Source organism: Trichophyton benhamiae (assembly GCF_000151125.1).
Source record: "Trichophyton benhamiae CBS 112371 chromosome Unknown Abenha-G-c-31b08.f1, whole genome shotgun sequence".
NCBI lineage: Eukaryota > Fungi > Ascomycota > Eurotiomycetes > Onygenales > Arthrodermataceae > Trichophyton > Trichophyton benhamiae.
Window position 1 is genome coordinate 1 of NW_003315089.1, and position 18,120 is coordinate 18,120.

Sequence of the window (18,120 nt, forward strand, 5' to 3'; positions counted from 1 at the left end):
CTTTATAGAGAGAAAACTAAAAAAAATAATAAGAAGATACCTATTAAATAAAGACTATAGAAGAAAGCTATAAAAGAAGATATAATTTTTAGACTATCTAGTAGTATCTAATAATATATTAGAGAGTATTAAGTTTTAAAAATAATTATAAATTATTAACTTTTATTTCTAAGTTAATAAAATATTATTAGTTATCTATATCTATCTAGAATTATATTAGTAGCTTATTTTTATATTATCTAAAAGTATAAATAATTTCTATAGGTATTATAGAGTTTTATAAGTAGTTATTACTAATTTCTAGTATATTTAAATCTAGTATAGATATTAATATTAAATATATAAGTTTTAATATTATAAATATTAAAAATTATTATATATTTTAACCTACTTACTTTATTATTTTAATATCTTTTCTATTACTAAATTAGAGTAATTACTTAAATAAAGTAAAATTTACTTCTTCTTTATTATTTTTTTCTTTTATATTTTTACTTATATCTTCTTCTTTATAACTATCTAATATATAAGTATTAAGTTAATTAAGAGTAAGTAGTATATAGAAGTAAATACTAGTATATTATAAGCTATATTAATATATTTATAATTTAATATCTAAAAGAAATAGAAGAGAATACTAATATAGAGATAAATTAAAAATATCTCTTTATAAAACTTAAGCTACTACTTTAGTAGAGAACTTATCTATAAAGAAGAAGAAGTAAAATATAATTAATATTAATAAAGAGTTTTTAGAGAATAAGTTAACTATCTATTAGTATTATTTTTTATCTCTATCCTTTCCTTATACTTCTAGGAAGAAATATAATAAAGTACTTTTTAGTAATAAATTATACTCTAATTATTATAATAATAAAAAAGGATATAAAGGTTTCCCTAAGGAGTTTAAGCTTAATATTATAAATATTACTATAGTTTACTATAAGTATCTTAAGGTAGAGTCTATTAAGATTTATCTTAAGAATAAGGAGTTACTTATTAAAGAGATATAAGAGCTTAAGAAGAAGTATAAAAACTAATTAGTTTATAATAATAAAACTCCTATAAATAAAATTCTAGAGACTCTAATTAAGAAGTAAATAATTAGTACTAAAATAATTATAATTAGAAATAAAAGTAATACTACTAAAATTAAAAAAGCTCTAGAATCTATAACTAAGACTTAGTTTAATATAGAAATTATTCTAAAGAATATTATAGCTTCTTAAAAGGCTATTATAAGAAATATAGTAGTAAAAATACTCTAGAATTCTATATAATATAAGAAGATATACTAACTATAGATATATAGTTTCTAGATAAAAATATTAAAGCTTTAATTAAGGAAGTTAGTACTCTTAGTATAAAGATTAAGTATAGTTTTAGTTATATTATTAAGGTACTTAATATAAGAAATAAAAGATATATTTAGGTATATCTATATTTTTAGAAAAAGAATAATATATAAAGAAGAAATTAACTTAATATATAGAAGTATACTATTTTAAAGGTTAATAGTAACTAAACCTCTATTTATATTACTTTAAAGAAGCTTAGATTATTAATTAAGATCTTTTAAGAATCTCTAACTCCTATTAGTTATTAGAATAATAATAGTTTAATTAATTATATAAAGTAAATAATTTAGTAGCCTATATTCTAGCCTCTATAGAAGTTTTTAGCTTTTTTAGGCTTATTAGTCGCTATAAGTAAGGAATATAGATAGTTAGAAGTTAAGGAATTAGGAGTTAAGGTAAAGGGAGACGAAGTATAAGTAAGATTTAAATTTAAAAGATTCTTATATTAAGTAATTAGTTATAAAAGCTATTATAGTACTAAATTAAAAAAAAAATATATCTTTTCTTAATATAGTATATCTATAATATTCTTAGTAGCTACTATATTAATATTATTATTAGTCGGTATCAGTACCCTATTAGTACTTATTGGTGTTCGCCACCATGTCTCTACGGAAGATAGTAGTGCCGCAAAACATACTTTATCCGCTATGGATCACATGACATCACGTGTCTCCGCCCCTGCTCTCGGGCGGAAAGGCGGATTCCGCTGGCCGCAGGCAGAGAGAGAGAGAGAGGCAGCGAGGCACTGAGGGAAAGGCGGCCGGCGAGGTTGAAAGGCGACGGCGAGGGCGAGACGGGCGAGCAGAAAAAAGCAACGAGGAGGACCAGGGAGGACGGCAGAAGCAGCAGAGGGACGAGGAACGAGGGACGGCCAGCGAGGACAGACAGCCAGGCGCAGACGGGATCTCGCCTGGGTAGCCGTGGTGCACAGCCGGGCGGCCCATCCATCCATCCCTCCACCGGCCGCATCTCCTCTGGCTGGCCTGCTTGCTTCCAATGCTTGCGTAGGCCGCACCTCGCTGCAGGCCCGCGGACGACTGCGTGTGTGTTAGAGTGCGAGTGTGAGTGTGTGTGCGGCTCGTTGCTTTTTCCTGCGTGCGTCGGCCTCCTCGTTAGGCTGATACCGACGGTCTTCTCTTCTCTTCTTCTTGCTCTCTCTCTCTCTGTGCTCTCTGGCTCTCGCTCTGGCTCTCTGGCTCTGGACTGGCTCCCGCCCTCCCTTTTTGCCTTTTTGCTCTTTTCTGCCGCTCCTCCCGTGCTCCGGCCTCACCTCTTCTACTTCTACTCTCCCACGACTCCCACGACTCACCCTCAAGACTCTCACCACTCTCAAGACTCCCAAGACTATCCGACATGAACATAGACGCTCGCAGCTAACGGTCGCAAGCGGATGATGGACCCCAAACGCCCTCGCTCGCCGTGCGGCGGCAGCACCTCCGACCACCCTGCGAAACAGCCCAAGACCACACACCCTACTAACCCTCACCCTCCCCTTCACCAGCACCACCAGCCTCACCAGCAACCTCACCCTCACCAGCACCTCCAGATCAACTACCTCGCCCGCCAGTACTCCGACACCCTCCCGCTCGTCTCCACGGACGACACCCTGCCCGCCATCCTCCGCTGGATAGGCGAGTACGACGGTGTGCTGCACCGCCACGAGTCCATCGCCGGCAACCTGGGTGCCTGTCCGCTCGGCCCCATCCTCGTCAAGCGCTTCGAACGGCTCTTTGACGGGCCTCCGCGCGTCATCAGGTCGGCCTCTGCGTCGGCCAGCGGTGGTGCTGGTGGTACTGGTGGTGCGGCCGGCGATACAACAGCTAAAGAAACCACCGTCTCGTGGTTGGACATCGTCGAGTTCGCAAAGGAGTTCCCGGACAAGTTCACCCTCGAAAAGGCCCGGAGTGGCTCGCGGGTCTGCCAGCTGGACATCAAGCATGCCCGCGTCGAGATCTCCGAGGAGGACTATGTCCTGATTGCGTCTGGCATGCCGCAGAAGATGATCCCGCCGCAGCCCATCAGCGAGGACGAGGAGAAGGAGCTGGGTGCCCTCGAGATACTCGAGAAGAACCTGGTGTACATCATCCAGCTTGCCGATCAGGGTAGGTCTCTCTCCTTTAGACTTTGCCTTATATACATACCCTTTGTACTAACTAACAGTTTGTAGTATCGGCTAGGGCTAGACAGCTCAATCACCGGCTGAAAAACCGACGCAACGCCATCGTCTCCAGGCGGGAAAACGACGCCTCTCTCGCTCTCTCGCAGACCCGCGCCATCAGCCCCTGGAAGGACAGCACCACTCCCAACGGCCATGGACAGTCTCGCACCGCATCCCCGCCCGGCTTCGTCGCTGTCAACTCCCGCCAGGACCCTTCCTCCTACCACGACGAACCAGCGCAGTTTGCCTTCTCCCAGCCCATCTCAGACAACGTCACCATCATCAACGGGACCTCTATCAAGGGCGCCTCCCCCAGCACCCGCGCAGAGCTCATGAAGAAGTTCTTCACCACCTCCGACAGACGCATGCACCAGCAGAAACAGCAGCAGCAACAGACCGACCACCACCCAGACTCAGACCAGCAGTCCTCCTCCTCGCCGTTCCCGGGACAGGCCAACTCCCCGATCCCTCCCGTACCCATTCCAGGCACCCCTTCTTCCCTACTCCCGCACCCAAAGCCAACCCCTTCTCATGACCGCGATGAGACTGCGCCCTTCAAGGCTGCCATGGTCGCCCGCATGGAAGACCTAGCCAGAGGAGAACGTATCCTGCCACCCTGCGATAGATGTAGAAGACTAAACATGCACTGTCTTAAGAACCTGACTGCGTGCATGGGCTGCACAAAGAAACATGCCAAGTGCTCCTGGCGCGACGTCAAGGCGGAAGAACTACAAAAGGACCACCCCAAGCACCGCGCAGCCAGCCAGGATGCTGCCACTACCACTACCACTACCACTACCACCACTACTACCCGCGAAAAGGACAGAGATGCTAGTGAAGATGTCTCTGCCTCTACCTCTGCTCCTGATGATAGAGGCAAGAACAGTCCCGCTAGGCCTGCCACTACCACCGCTACACCTACTATAACCACAAATACCACCAACGGCACCACAAACAGTGGTAGAAATAGCCAGAGACATGATAGGAATGCCAGCACAAGGCTAGATGATGACTCTAGTGATGTCCTTGCACAAGCTATCATGGACACCTTTGACCACCACAGACAACGCACTGCTGAGCGCGAGAGGACCCAGCAACAGCAACAACAAGAGCAGCAGCAGCAGCAGCAGAGAGAAAAAGATAGAGACAGAGAAAAGAACCGTGAGAGAGGGACCAGCCATGTTGTTGAGGCTCGATAAACCTTTATCTCATCTACCTATTACTCCTTATCTATTCGTTTGGTCACATTTACTTCCACTTTTTTCCACCTTATAGCGAGAGCGTTTACGATGTACGGTGTACTTGATTGGTTTTTCTAGCTTCTCATCCATTTTTCAGCTTCAGCTTCAGCTCAGCTTCAGTTTCAGGTTCAGTTTCAGCTTCTTGTGAATACATTTCTCTGCTCGTACACTCAAGCCCTCCTCATACCTCACTCATCCTATAGCCGGCCTATGCACCACAGCTTCTCAAATGCTAGAAAGGATCATATCCCTGTCTCTTCCTCCGGCATCACTCATCACTAATCACTGCGGGGTCGACTGCATACCCGGAGACGTTGTACAGGCTGTCTCTAAGGGGTCATAGATATATATCAGCTACATCTACCATCTACCATCTAACATCTACTATCTAACCATCTATCTACCACAACCACAACCACAACCAAATAGTAACCATGTCAGACCTCTCAGTAGACAACATCACCGCGCACACCATCCAGACCAACTCAAGCTGCCCCGACCCTCGAACCCGCTACATCTTCGAACGCCTAGTCACCCACCTCCACGACTTCGCCCGCGAAACCCGCCTGTCCACCCCCGAATGGATCGCAGCAATCACCTTCCTCACCCAGACCGGCCAGAAATGCACCGACACCCGCCAGGAATTCATCCTACTATCAGACATCCTCGGCCTCTCCTCCCTGCTCGACTCCATAGACCACCCATCCCCGCCAGGCACAACCCAGGGAACTCTCCTGGGCCCATTCCACACACACGACGCACAACACCTCCCCGCCGGAGCAGCAATATCCCACGACACCTCAGGAAAGCCGCTATTCGTCCTGTGTACCGTGCGAGCAACGGATGGAACACCCCTTAAGGACGTGCAGGTGGACATATGGCATGCTGACTCCACGGGACTGTATGACGTGCAGTACCCCCAGCGAGACACACCAGAGGGGAGAGCCGTGCTTCATTCCGATGCGAGCGGCAGGTTCTGGTTCAGTGCTATCCAGCCTGTTCCTTACCCCGTGCCGGACGATGGGCCAGTAGGTAAGTTGTTGACCACCCTGGGCCGACACCAGTGGAGGCCAGCGCATATGCATTTCATTCTGGCCGCGGATGGGTATGAGAGGCTCGTTACGTAGGTTCTTCTCCAATTTGCCTTATGGAGGCCCTGACTTACTTACCATGGTAGAACGCTTTACCCGCGCAACGACCCGTATGAAAAGTCAGATGCGGTGTTTGGCGTCAAGAGCTCGCTGGTAGTCGATTATGGCGTCGTAGACGAAGCCATGGGTGCAGAGTACGGTGTTCCTGCAGGCATGGCGCTGCTTAGACATGAGTTCGTGCTAGCTACCGTGGCCCAGGCGCGGGAGGAGCGAGATCGTAACTCCATCGAGGCATTGAGGAAGTTGGGCCGCAATGTCAAGATCGTAGATGGATTGCCTGTTCCTGACGTTGATTAGGGGGGGGGGGGGGGGAAGGGGATTAGTGTTACTTTGGGTTAAGAGCAAAATGAACTGAAGTGTGCTGGACAAAATGAAGATCGGAACCGACGCCTTTCATTAATTGTAACAAGTCTGCATTTAGTGAGGTAAGTATCAGTTCGGGCCCTGAATGAAGAAGAAGGGGAACAGGCCGGAACCCAGGCTCAGGCTGGCTTTTTAAAAAAAGACAAAAAAAAACAGCAAAATGACACATGAGTGATTTCCTCTCCCCTCCTGCTCTGCCCGTGAGTTGAGTTCGTGCCCGTTTCCTTCTCCTCCATGCAAGCCATTGTCAAAAAGTCAGATCGGTTGCATAGACCAATTGGTTCATGTGTCTCGACCGACTGACGTTCGTTCGTTCGTTCCCTTTTTATCATTTGGTGTTTTGTTCCGAATCTTCCTCCTTCGTCTCGTCTATGCGGTGATGGCCTGGCGGGTTCGGACGCCACGTTGTCTCGACGAGAGTCTGGTGGCGGACACTGCGGTGCTCTTCTGGACAACTTCCTCACCCTCGGTCAGGATCATCTCAACGTGGCATGGGCACGACATGTAGGGGTTGATCTATATCAGTTAGTCAATTGGAGGTTACCCGCCATTGGCGTGGGTGGACATGCTACGTACACGACCGTGGGCACGGTAGGTTCGTCGTCTTTGCTTGGGAGCCTGGTTGACCTGAATGTGCTTGACGATGAGGTTGCCGGTGTCGAGGCCCTTGGTGTCGGCGTTGGCCTCGGCGTTCTTCAGCAGGGAGAGGAGGAACTGTGCCGACTTGACGGGCCAGCGAGCTCTGCTGACACCGGATTGCTTGCCTATCACATAACATGTCAGCCATATATCCCCCTTACACCCTTCACATGGCCGATATCTTCAAAATAGTCCTCCTCGTCGTTGTGTTCAAAATTTCCCCCGCCATTCGCGCAATCGAGAATTCCCCCATAAACAGTCATATCGAGCAAATAGGGCTACTCACCCTGAGCACATCGTCCGGTACCGCCAGCATATCGTCGCATGGGAACAGCCTCCTTGTGTCCGATAACGTTCTCGAGGAAAGTCACAGCACGCTGCAACTTGAGTCCGTTGATGGCCTGGGCGGTCTCACGGGTGTTCTTGAAGCTGGTGCGAAGATAAGAGCCACGGGCGCTGGCGCTCTTCGCGCTGGAGGCGGGCTGGATAGCGTAACGGACCTATACGTTGAGATAAAAAGCACACCCGTCAGCTCGTCGTCCATGTTCTCTGTCTGTCTTTTTTCCCCAGATCTCCATCATCGCAAGCAAGGCTTCACGGGGCAGCGTCAACAGGGGCAGGCGGTTCTCAGGCGGCAGACGTACCATCTTGACGAAGGACTGTGGGAGGGCGAGCGGTGGTTGGTGATGGTGTCGTTGGTTCTGCGTCGTCGTCTTCGTCGTCGTCGCTTTTTTTTTTGTTGTTGCGACTTTTCGTTGCGTGAAAACGCAGTAAGCGAGCTTAGTCAGCGTGAAAAGCGCGAAGCCCTAAGTTGCCCGCTTTGGGATTAGCCATGTTTAAGGTTGAGCTTTGTTAGTCAGCACCCGGCTTAGTCAGTTATCCAGCCTTAGTCATGGTTTACTAATGACTTACATAATCAATTTTCTGGAAAAGGAAAAAACAAACATCGCAACATCGAAAAGAAACAAAATAATCGAACATTCGACGCGATCAACGATGCGGAGCGGGCCATTCAGGGAAAGCATTAAGTATCGTATCATATTATCAGGCGTGGTGGGCAGTTTTAAGTACAAACAACAATCTGCTAACGTTCACTGAAGCCGCCTTGCCGTCGCCCGCCGGTGCCATCGCTTGAACTACCACCAATCTGCACGCCATTCTATTATTGCTCAGGTATCACTATGTGCCAAGCTCAAAAGAAAAGGAAAACCCCTTTGCTTTTCACGGGAATCTGAAAGGCAGAGAAAAGAAAAGACAAGAAAAGAGACAGAGAAGAAAAAAAGAAAAGAAAAGAAGAGAATGAAACCAAAGACCGAGGATGTTCCTTTCTTTCCCATGATTTCCCGGCCTAGATGTGTCCATGGAATACGTGTCCGTTGTGACCGTTGCGTCCATTATTCTGTCGTCCATTTGTGCCGTTGTTGTTGCCGTTGCAATTATTGCTGATGCCGGTGCCGGCCTGGCTCTTCCATGCATCTCGCTGCTCCGGAATAGGTGTGATCAATTTCCCCGATTGGAGACACGATCGCAGATTTTCGAGGACCAGCAGTTCCATTTCCTTCTGGGTCTCGTATGTTGCGGTTCCGATGTGAGGGAGCAGCATCACCTTGGGGTTATCCAGCAGCTCTGGTTCGATGCACGGCTCGTTCTCGTATACGTCGAGCCCAGCCGAACTCACCTGTTGCTCGCTCAGTTAGCAACAAAGGCCTGTTTTTTTTTTAGGTTCGTTTGAGATTTTAAGACTGGCTGCATCACAGTCCATTCTTCGGACGCGACCCCTATTTTTTTTTTTTTTAACTTTCTTTTTGATCCTGGGGTTTCCTTACCTTTCCAGATTTCAAAGCGGAGACGAGCGCTTTTTCGTCAATCAGCGCCCCTCGCGCAGTGTTCACAATCACCGCGCCATCCTTCATTTTTGCAAACTCCCGATGGGAGATGATGTGACGGGTGGTTGCATTGAGCGAGAGATTGAGGCTGAGTACGTCAGACTGGGCCAGTAGCTGGTCGAAGGAGACGTAGCATGCTCCTTCTTCCAGGGCTGGAGAAAGGCGATTTCGGTTATGGTAAATAACTCTCATGCCAAATACTTTGGCTCGGCGTGATACTTCCTACGTATTCCAAAACAGACCGTCTCTGTCAGTTGATCTTTGAGCTGTGGTGTTTAAACTTCTCAACAGCAAGGGGCGGGGGGGCTGAAGAGAAATGGAGCACACATACCCTGCCAATGCCACCCATTCCCAAGATACCAAGCACCTTCATCTGGGGATCATGGCCTAATTTGGTCTTCCCCTGCCATTGACCTGGAGACTGTTGTTAGCAGACCGCCTGATTAGTTATAATAGGCAGGTGGGCAGGTGGCTGAACACTGCTTACCGGCCCGGATGGCGGATATCGGAACATATGCCTGTCTCAGAGCGCCAAGCATCAAAAACATTGTGATATCTGCGGTAGCATTGTTGACGGCAATTGGTGTGCTTGAGACGCGGATTCCTGTGTCTCGGTTAGTCGGGTTGCTCCGATAGCCGCTGATGGCAATAGCCAGCAGCAAAAACCCAAAACGCCAGGGAACTGACCTCGCTCTGAGCAGGCTGTGGTATCAATATTGTCATATCCAGCACCATTGTGGCAAATGTATGCTAACGAGTTGGGCAGAGCCTTGACAAGCTCTGCATCAAATGGCCCAGTTATCTGCCCAGAGAAACGTGATATCATTAGCAGGGGAAAAGAGTGAGGCAGAGAGTAAGAAAAAAGAAAAAGAAAAAGAAAAAGAAAGCAGGGTGACCACGCTAGATCGATCTTGCATCGTCCCCCTGGTGTTGAGTGGCCCCCTTGTCTGGGTTATGGAGCTGATGCACCACGAGGAACACACAGTCCAAAAACAAGGGAAGGGGACGAAATAAAACATGCAGGGCAGCAGGGGGATACACACAGCTGTCGACACGTTGGACCGATAAATGGCTATCACATCATCATATCTGCCATTTTTGCAGTTGGCCAGGAACTCCTGCCTGGATCCGGTTGGAAACTCCTATGTTGAAAGTTAGCTTATTTCCTCGGATTTTCTGGGAATGTCAGCCAGAAGCTGGGAAAATGGTGTCCCCACGGACCTTGAGGGTTGCCAGCTGCGAAAAATCCTGCCACTCCTTTTTGCAGTGTGCAATATCTCCGATCAGCAGGACTGACCTTCCTGGCGGCATGATCCCAGCCTGGCTAGAAGGAATGCTTGCAAGAGGCGAGACAAGAGAGGGAGAGCAAGTCCAGAACCGAGAGTCGAGCTCAAGGAAAAGTGATAAAAACTGAGAACAGACGACGGAACGGCTGAACGTGAGAATGGATAGCTAAATAAGGAAGGCTAATGCAAGCTGTGAGGGTTAGCAGGGGCGAAGCAACAAAAAACAAAAAGCTGAACCCGATGCGAGATTATGTAGGCCCGGAGGTTTGGGGAAATGTCTTGACAGGGACGAGGATATCTGGGCCAGGGAGTGTAGCACTGGATCGCGATTCGCGGAGATTTATATGCACATGCAGAGGCCTTCAAGGGGAAGAGACGGTCTTTACTGCGGCAGCCGAAGGCAGGCAAGGAGAGTGATTGCGGGTGCAGGGCGGCTGTGAAGTGACTTTGGTAGATGTAGATAGATGTATAGAAAGTGACCAGCACAGGGGGCGGGAACAGACGAGTGAATAAGAAAGGTAAAAAAAAAAAAAAAAAAACAACTCGCCTGCAGATATCGGCCTTCTTCTTCGTCTTATGCTTCGCCGTCTTTATCTTCTGCTTCTTGGTCTCTGCGGGTGTTGCCGTCACAGGCGGACTTTATAGCATCGACGGGCTATGCGTTTGGTTAAGATAAGCGTCGCTGACGGTCTTTTTTTCTTTTTCAACGTCCCAGATACTCCAACTTCACGGCCTCTTCCGTTGTACCTTATGAACCAGAAACAAAAGCCGGGAGACTGTCTATTTAAGCCCGTCAACGGATAGCCGAGAGCCGCATGAAGCGCGTCAGGGGAAGCAGGAGGCGAGCGAGCCAGCGACGGCCGGCATATCAGCTCAACCATCCCCCCCCTCCCCCCCCCCTTTTCCAGCGCGGGATAGCAAAAAGGGACCCGACTCCAGCTCGAGCGGGATGATGCGGTTAATGATCCCTTCCAATTACACGGCAGCAGATAATATCCACAGACAGCAGGCTCCATAAATTATTACATGGCCGCCGTTTGGAGGGTGGCACGGCGGAGCAGGCTGTAAGCACCGGCCGGCACCATTGTGAGCTTTCGAGACGGGCAGACAGCCAGCCATGGCAGGGCTAGGGCAACCAGAATCACAAGCATGCAAGGCATTCTGTTCTCGTTCCATGCATGACACATGTCGTACAGTCGGCTGGGGGGAGCTGGCCTCGAAAGCCGCCGCCCGCTGGCTGGTTGCGCGGTTGATATTGGGACTTATTACGACCATCGGCGATACTCCGTGTGTTATATCGAAGGGATAACTAGCTGATGGCCAGCCTCACACGACGCCCTGGGCCTTACTTCGCTAGTCATAGCATTGCAGCGATCTGTGAGCGGCGGTCTGGATAACCGGTATCTATCACAAGACCCCAAGGGCTGAAGCCCATGCCAGAACGCGTACTCCGTATACATGTACACACACACGCACGCACACACAGACAGAGCTAGTTACTGTCTGCTTCCCGTATACGACAGCCTCCAGGCATAGCGAGCGAGCGAAGGACCTGGCCGACTCGGGTCCTGGTTTCGCCTCTCGTTGCTTTTTTGCATATTGACGCCGACTGTTGCACAGCATCTCACGCCCGGAGGATAAGGAGCGTCGTTACGTACAAACATACAAGCATACATGCACGCCATCATAACAGAACGAGAGACAACCGGGCAAACTCAGGCTGGAGGCGACGACGACGACGACGATGACGGCGAAATGAACGCCTCAGCGGGCTTCCATCTGGCCGTCCAGGATGCTCCAGATATAGCTGGATACTACTCTCGGATATTCCAGAACTCTGTCGGCAACGGACCATACGGTATAAAGCCCATTTTGGATAGCTTGATGCAGACAAAACGGAACCAGCTCGATGACTGCCCCGGCTAGCACGCCCGATATGCAAGCGGTCATGCAGCGGGATAGAATGGGATGTAGCCAGTTTGCTGAAGCGCAGCTCTGTTTGCTGGTCGGCGGGCTAGCTAGTTAACTAACTAGTTAGTTAGTTAGGGGGGCGACTCCCGGCAGTTCGGCGATTGATATAAAGTCGGTATATTTATATCTCGCTCGTTCGACTCCAACGGCCGACCAGGGAACATCCCTGTCCTTAATAATCTCTCACAAAGAAGCTGACGCCTGGGAAGTTGGCCATTTATATTACCGTCACGCATCCCTCCACCGCCCCCAGGCAGGCCAATTACTCTGGTATTCTTGCATACATACATCCTGCCTGTCTGGCAGCGCCCCCAGAAGGCAGAGAGCCAGCATGGCGTGCAGGGCCCTGGTGCTCCACGGTGCTCAGGATCTTCGGCTGGTCCGTAACCAATTCATCTAAACACCCCGTACGCTAAGCAGCTATCGTTTTCTCTTCTGACATGCCTCACTGATCAAAGGAAACTCGACCAATAGCTCCCCCAGCAGCAGACGAAGTCCAGATCGCCGTCCGAGCCACCGGCCTCTGCGGCTCAGACCTGCACTACTATCACCACGGCAGGAATGGGAGCTTCGTCCTTCGCCAGCCCCTGGTTCTCGGACATGAGTCTGTTGGCGAAGTAGTGGCCGTTGGATCATCAGCGGACGGTTTCAGGATAGGGGACCGTGTCGCCCTCGAGGTAGGCCTACCGTGTCGAAAGTGTTTTCATTGCCGCCTGGGCCGATACAACATCTGTCGCTCCCTGAGATTCCGCAGCTCAGCGGCCGTATTCCCCCATCTGGATGGGACGCTAATGGACGTCACCAACCACCCGGCCGCTATGTGCCATCGTTTACCTTCCTCCATCTCGGATGTGCAGGGAGCTCTGCTCGAACCCCTTGCTGTCTGTCTGCATGCGATTAATCGCTCCAACCCACCAACGGCAGCAGACGTAGCACTTGCTAAGTCCGTCGCGGCTGCGAATGGTGGCGCCGCCCCAGACAGCGAAACTGCAGTGCTGATATTCGGAGCCGGTGCCATTGGCTTGCTTCTCGCATCAGCTCTGGCTATCACGCAGCATTTTACGACTATCGTTCTGGCAGATATCAACCAGGCAAGACTGGACATTGCTTCCTCGCTCGCGTTTGGCTGCATCAAGACATGCGTTCTTGATCCTCCCGGTTCCACTGCTACGTCTGCACAGGAAGAAGACCAGGCTGCAAAGGACCTGGCGGCTACTCTACTACGGAGGTTTGGCTTTGGCCATGGCTTCTCCCGCGTGTTCGAGTGTACGGGTGCACCGGGTTGTGTACGAGCCGGCATCTATGCTTCCTCGGCTGGTGGCGTGGTGGTACAAATCGGAATGGGTGGCCCCAGCCTTCCATCCATTCCAATGTCTGCCTCGGCTCTGAGAGAGGTTGATCTGATAGGTGTCTTCCGGTATAATGGACGTTGCTACCCAGCTGCCATTCAGCTGGCTTCCTCCCCTGTTTTTGGCCAGGTAGCGGACAAAGTCGCTACGCATACGGTCGAGCTGGGTGAGGATGACGGACAGAAGGCATTTAGACTTGCTGCCTCCGACAGAGATGATGATGGTAAAGCAGTGGTGAAGGTTGTTGTTATCAGCGGGGGAGGGAGTAGCTTCTCGAGTTAAAATGATACACAACAACCAAGGCAACAAACAACTGGCTCCCCCGGTATATCTAGCATTTATAACAAGAATCTAAAATCACAATAGAAATACAGAGCTAGTGACTATTATACTAGTCGGAAAAAAAAAATGGCGGAGATAGCGCAGGAACGGTCAAGGCAACAAACAACGGCGGAAGCAAACAAATAAACAGATACGAAAAAAGAGGGAGACAGGAAGATATGGAGGCCTACTTCAGCCCTCCAGCCAGAAGGATGCTCTGCCCAGTCAAATACCCAGTCGTCACGCACATTTCGACAACATTGGCAACCTCATCTGCTGTACCAAGTCGGCCTAGTGGAATATTGCCAGCGAACTCTGGGATTGCTCGAGCATCAGGGATCATTCCGGTCTCTCCAATCATGGCCGGAGCGACGTCATTCACGCTTATATTGAACTGTGCCAGACGAGTTGCCAGGTTCTTCATCATGCCCGTCATCCCCCCCTTAGAAGCGGCGTAGTCTATCGTGCATAAAACACTATTAGCAATAGTTGATGCAAAAAACGATAGAGAAGATCCACATACGGCACCCATTAACGCCTCCTCCATGGGCTGAAATGGAAGACATAAATACGATCCGACCCCATTTCTGCGCTTTCATATGCTCTACCACGCCCTTGACAAGGATGAATGATGCTCGTAGGTTCACGTTGATAGTATGGTCAAACTCCTCTAACGAGATATCCCATATCTGAGGTATCTTTACCCCGTATCCCGCGTTGGACACAAGGATATCGGGCAAACGGCCACCATGTTCGGCCGGGATCTCAACGAATAGCCGGTTGATCTGTTCGGCTTGTCCGACATCGACTTGGTGGACAGATATGTGGAGATTGGATGACGACGGTAGTTCTTTGATGTCTCTGACAACAGCATTCATGCCGTCCGAATTCTTCGCATAGGTTAATGCAAGATGGACACTCCGGCTGGCGAGCCTGCGGGCACAAGCTGCGCCGATTCTGAGCGGATAACATTAATACCTTGCCAGTAGCATGATTAATGTGGACGAGAAAATGCCGACTTACCCACTTGAGGCGCCGGTGACCAAAGCAAGTCGTCCTTCAATATCGTTCAATGCAGCCATGTTGGTTATGTTCTTTCGTCACTGCCTGTAGTAATGCATATCCAGCAACAAACAAAACGGGTTGGCTCCATAGATTGATACTGGTTTATATTTTCGGCGCGCGGGATGACAGGGGGCATCGGTTAAATCTCCGGCTAAAACTCCCGGTATCTCCCAGGCTGTCGCTCTCACCCCACATGAGGAGAAGCAGCAGGGGATCAGAGGCGAACGGGAGAACATGAAAAGTAATAATAATAATAGTAATAAGAGGGGGGACTAAACAAACTCCGTCTCTTTTTTCAATGCATGAGTGAATTGACGGTCGATCGTGCCAGAAGGGGAAAATATTCAAAGCGTATATAAAACAATCGGATAAATACCATTCACGGAGGAAGGAGGTTGTACGGAGGGAGAGGGGGAGTTTGGTTTTTCGGCAATGGATCGGATTCGAGGGAGGATTGGTGAGTAGAGTTGGTGTTGTTGGTGTTGTTGGTGTTGCTTGTCAGAAGGAAAGGTAACTAGAAAAGGAGCACATCACTCATTTCTGAACCACCAGGTGGCCAAGCCTGCTGTCCATGATCATGATTCTCAGCTTGATACCCCGTGTCTAGGGTATGAAAGGAGTCTAACCCCAGTAGCGGAGCAGCTGGCACCAAATCGCCTGATACAAAATCGCCAACAGCTCCCAGATCGAGCCATGAAAAGTCATTCGCTGGGCTAAACTGCATGTAAGTCGGTTCCGGGAGACAGGTCACCGGGACTTCATGTTGCATTCCGTTGGACGGCTGGGATTCATGCATGACATTCATGCCGGTGCTATTGTTGTTGTTGTTGCTGTTGTTGTTGCTGCTGCTATTGCTGTTTACGGCGTTCGGGCTGGCAGCGGTGTTGGTATTGGCGAAGATGGAATTGCTGTTATTATTATTATTATTATTGCTGCTGCTGCTGTTATTGTTGGTGTTGTTGCTGCTGCTGTGGTTGTTGCTCGCACTGTTGCCGGTGTTGTTACTGCTGCTAATGCCGTTAGTGATCGCAGAGATGGAAGGGTTGGAGACCGAGTTCTTTGATTTCCAGAGCAGTTCCAGGAGACGGGCATAGCGGTAGCCAACATCGTCGTTACTGGCACTAGCTCTGCGTAGCCGATCTATTGTCTCGTCGATCATCTTCTGGACAGTTGCCTCTTCTGTCTGGTTGAGGACACCGAATGAGCGTGCCTGGCAAACGGCGTTGTTAGTCTGATAGTGGTGGGTGGAGCGAGCAGCCTTGATAGGAAAGATATCCAACCTTGTATAAAAAGACGGCGGCGTAGATGCCGTACCTGCATGAGCGAGAATTATCAGTTTGGTTTCTTATTAACTGCTGGGCTCAAGACATCCCAAGATGAACTTACAGGTAGAATCTCAGGGGCATGAAATGTAGATGTCTCTCTGGATCAACGTAATTGGTTAATATAGTCAAATAGGACTTGGCCGCCTCCACTGATTCATAGATAAACCGTGAATCCTGCATAGATGCAACGTTACTGAATGCAGCCCGTAAATGGTCACGTTGACTGACGGAGTCATCGCCCTTTGGCTTGTGTAGAGCCTGGGAAATGGCAGCCTGGAAAGCAAAGGCGTTGATGTAGAGTTTCAGGTACTCGTAGGACATCTGGAGCATCACATTGAGATTCGAGGCACCTAAGTATGGTTTAGCATCTCGTATACATCATTCATAAGAAGCCGATATTGAATGCAAGGAAAAAGACTTACACGGCATCTTCCCCCATAGACGGTACCATCTTGATACAGCAACACGGAAATCATCAATGTACTTTACGTAGTCTCCCATGAGCATCATGTTCCTGCTTGTCCGCATGCCGGAGTACAGGACATCGTGGACGTTGCCGTACAACTGCGTGAGATCGAGAATGGCTTGGAATATTTTTGAATAGTCCTCGTCATGGGGCGATTGAGGCTGCAGAGACGGGAAATCATGGCTGACCAGACCAGTCATTGGCCCGGGGCCTCGAGACCAGAATGCTCGTCCGATACGTACCGATATCAGCCTGTCAGATACATAACAGCTCGCCCAGGCCAGTCGTTTGCGGTTGTCGGCCTGAGTGTCTCCCGTGGCAGCGTCATTGCGGAAGGAGGTCTTGTCCAAACCCAGGAAGTAGCCCGATCTCAGAGCAATTCCGACATGCATCCAGGCTGCACGATCCTCCTCTCCACGTCCGACGGGCTCGATGGAAGGACGGAGGCCCTGCGGCTCCCACTCGGCCAGTATCAGGAGGGCCTCGACCGCCTCCACGTCGCAGTCAGCACCGGCAGCGATGCCCGATATTAGCTCGAGCATGTACTTTGAACAGCCCTGGTGGACATGAGGTATGCTGGTGAGATCTTTGGAAGCCACAGTGAGCACCGCGGTAAGGAGGTGCTTCTCCTCTGCAAACTGGTCGAGGCAGGCCGAGTTGAAGTACTTGCGCGGCACCAGGGGGAAATAGCAGTGGTAGTTGTCTGCATAGCGGGTGATGAGTTGCATGACCAGGCTATGGGTCAACACCTCGTTCTCGACCAGACGGTAAGCAAATATCCCCTTTCTCGTGCCGGCTCCGTTGGTACTCGCCCTCCCACCGCTGCCACCTTCGGGCCGGGGAGCCTCGGTGCCCCTTTTGGCCACGTTGGTGAGCCGCTGCCAGGCGTCAGAGGGATTCCGCAACGCACCCGACCCGATTGCGCTCTCGCCGGTCGAGTCCTCGTCATCGTCGTCGTCCATTGAGGTGTCTCGGTGCCCTTCCGACGGACCGTAGCGGTCGTGCTCGTTGTAGGGGCTAATGTATCTGCTCTGGTTGTAGTTCTCGGTGCTCTGAGGGCTGATGGACGTCTCGGGCGGCCGCGCAGGCGGCGGCACCGCAGACGAAGCCCCCAATGCGCCCGCTGAGGCCTTGATGGTGTTCCTGATGCGCTTCCCGCCGCGGTTCGACGTGCCCAGCTCGCACTTGAGGTTCTCGTTGTGGCACCGTTTGCAGGGCGGCTGGCCCGGCCGGCCGTTGCTGTCCCTATGGCAGCCGTCAGAGACTTTATCCAGACATCTCGAATAGCAGGCAGAGAGGACTTACAGGTCGCACTTCGACTTGCGGCGGCGGCAGTTGTAGCAGGCCCGCGATACGCGCTTCATCTGGCCGCTGGCCGTCCGCTTAGGCTTCGGGCTGCCTGTGGTGGTGGTAGCGGTGGTGGTGTTGGCAGTGGTGGTGGTGCCGTTTTTGTACTCGGGCTCGTCCATCTCGACTCAATTTCAACGTCACTTCGTCTTCGACTCTGCTCTCTCGACCGCACCAAACAGAATATCCAC

The 18,120-nt window shown here is 49.8% G+C and overlaps 9 protein-coding genes across 9 annotated transcripts, besides 3 other annotated features; 5 read left to right on the forward strand and 4 right to left on the reverse strand.

Moving 5' to 3' along the window:
* Positions 1-9: 9 nt before the first annotated feature.
* Positions 10-838: a repeat region (AT_rich region).
* Positions 839-1,111: a repeat region (AT_rich region).
* Position 1,112: 1 nt separating this feature from the next.
* Positions 1,113-1,936: a repeat region (AT_rich region).
* Positions 1,937-2,754: 818 nt separating this feature from the next.
* Positions 2,755-4,718, forward strand: ARB_02059 (uncharacterized protein; the record flags this gene model as incomplete). Its single annotated transcript, XM_003011462.1, has 2 exons — positions 2,755-3,463; positions 3,529-4,718. 2 exons carry the CDS (start codon positions 2,755-2,757, stop codon positions 4,716-4,718), a joined length of 1,899 nt encoding a protein of 632 aa, XP_003011508.1.
* Positions 4,719-5,194: 476 nt separating this feature from the next.
* On the forward strand, positions 5,195-6,208 carry ARB_02060 (catechol dioxygenase, putative; the record flags this gene model as incomplete). Its single annotated transcript, XM_003011463.1, has 2 exons — positions 5,195-5,792; positions 5,976-6,208. 2 exons carry the CDS (start codon positions 5,195-5,197, stop codon positions 6,206-6,208), a joined length of 831 nt encoding a protein of 276 aa, XP_003011509.1.
* Positions 6,209-6,643: 435 nt separating this feature from the next.
* ARB_02061 (uncharacterized protein) lies at positions 6,644-7,560 on the reverse strand (the record flags this gene model as incomplete). Its single annotated transcript, XM_003011464.1, has 4 exons — positions 6,644-6,790; positions 6,851-7,038; positions 7,200-7,384; positions 7,439-7,560. 4 exons carry the CDS (start codon positions 7,558-7,560, stop codon positions 6,644-6,646), a joined length of 642 nt encoding a protein of 213 aa, XP_003011510.1.
* A 545-nt stretch (positions 7,561-8,105) lies between these two features.
* On the reverse strand, positions 8,106-9,625 carry ARB_02062 (dehydrogenase, putative; the record flags this gene model as incomplete). The annotated part of the gene is made up of 6 exons (XM_003011465.1): positions 8,106-8,261; positions 8,283-8,591; positions 8,740-9,021; positions 9,131-9,213; positions 9,287-9,403; positions 9,487-9,625. 6 exons carry the CDS (start codon positions 9,623-9,625, stop codon positions 8,106-8,108), a joined length of 1,086 nt encoding a protein of 361 aa, XP_003011511.1.
* A 2,134-nt stretch (positions 9,626-11,759) lies between these two features.
* Positions 11,760-12,011, forward strand: ARB_02063 (uncharacterized protein; the record flags this gene model as incomplete). The annotated part of the gene is made up of 1 exon (XM_003011466.1): positions 11,760-12,011. The coding sequence occupies one exon, from the start codon at positions 11,760-11,762 to the stop codon at positions 12,009-12,011; it is 252 nt and encodes an 83-aa protein (XP_003011512.1).
* An 836-nt stretch (positions 12,012-12,847) lies between these two features.
* On the forward strand, positions 12,848-13,687 carry ARB_02064 (alcohol dehydrogenase, zinc-containing; the record flags this gene model as incomplete). Its single annotated transcript, XM_003011467.1, has 1 exon — positions 12,848-13,687. One exon carries the CDS (start codon positions 12,848-12,850, stop codon positions 13,685-13,687), a length of 840 nt encoding a protein of 279 aa, XP_003011513.1.
* A 226-nt stretch (positions 13,688-13,913) lies between these two features.
* On the reverse strand, positions 13,914-14,808 carry ARB_02065 (uncharacterized protein; the record flags this gene model as incomplete). Its single annotated transcript, XM_003011468.1, has 3 exons — positions 13,914-14,276; positions 14,299-14,659; positions 14,750-14,808. The coding sequence occupies 3 exons, from the start codon at positions 14,806-14,808 to the stop codon at positions 13,914-13,916; spliced, it is 783 nt and encodes a 260-aa protein (XP_003011514.1).
* Positions 14,809-15,551: 743 nt separating this feature from the next.
* Positions 15,552-15,854, forward strand: ARB_02066 (uncharacterized protein; the record flags this gene model as incomplete). Its single annotated transcript, XM_003011469.1, has 1 exon — positions 15,552-15,854. One exon carries the CDS (start codon positions 15,552-15,554, stop codon positions 15,852-15,854), a length of 303 nt encoding a protein of 100 aa, XP_003011515.1.
* A 319-nt stretch (positions 15,855-16,173) lies between these two features.
* On the reverse strand, positions 16,174-18,051 carry ARB_02067 (uncharacterized protein; the record flags this gene model as incomplete). Its single annotated transcript, XM_003011470.1, has 3 exons — positions 16,174-16,466; positions 16,539-17,725; positions 17,888-18,051. The coding sequence occupies 3 exons, from the start codon at positions 18,049-18,051 to the stop codon at positions 16,174-16,176; spliced, it is 1,644 nt and encodes a 547-aa protein (XP_003011516.1).
* Positions 18,052-18,120: the final 69 nt, after the last annotated feature.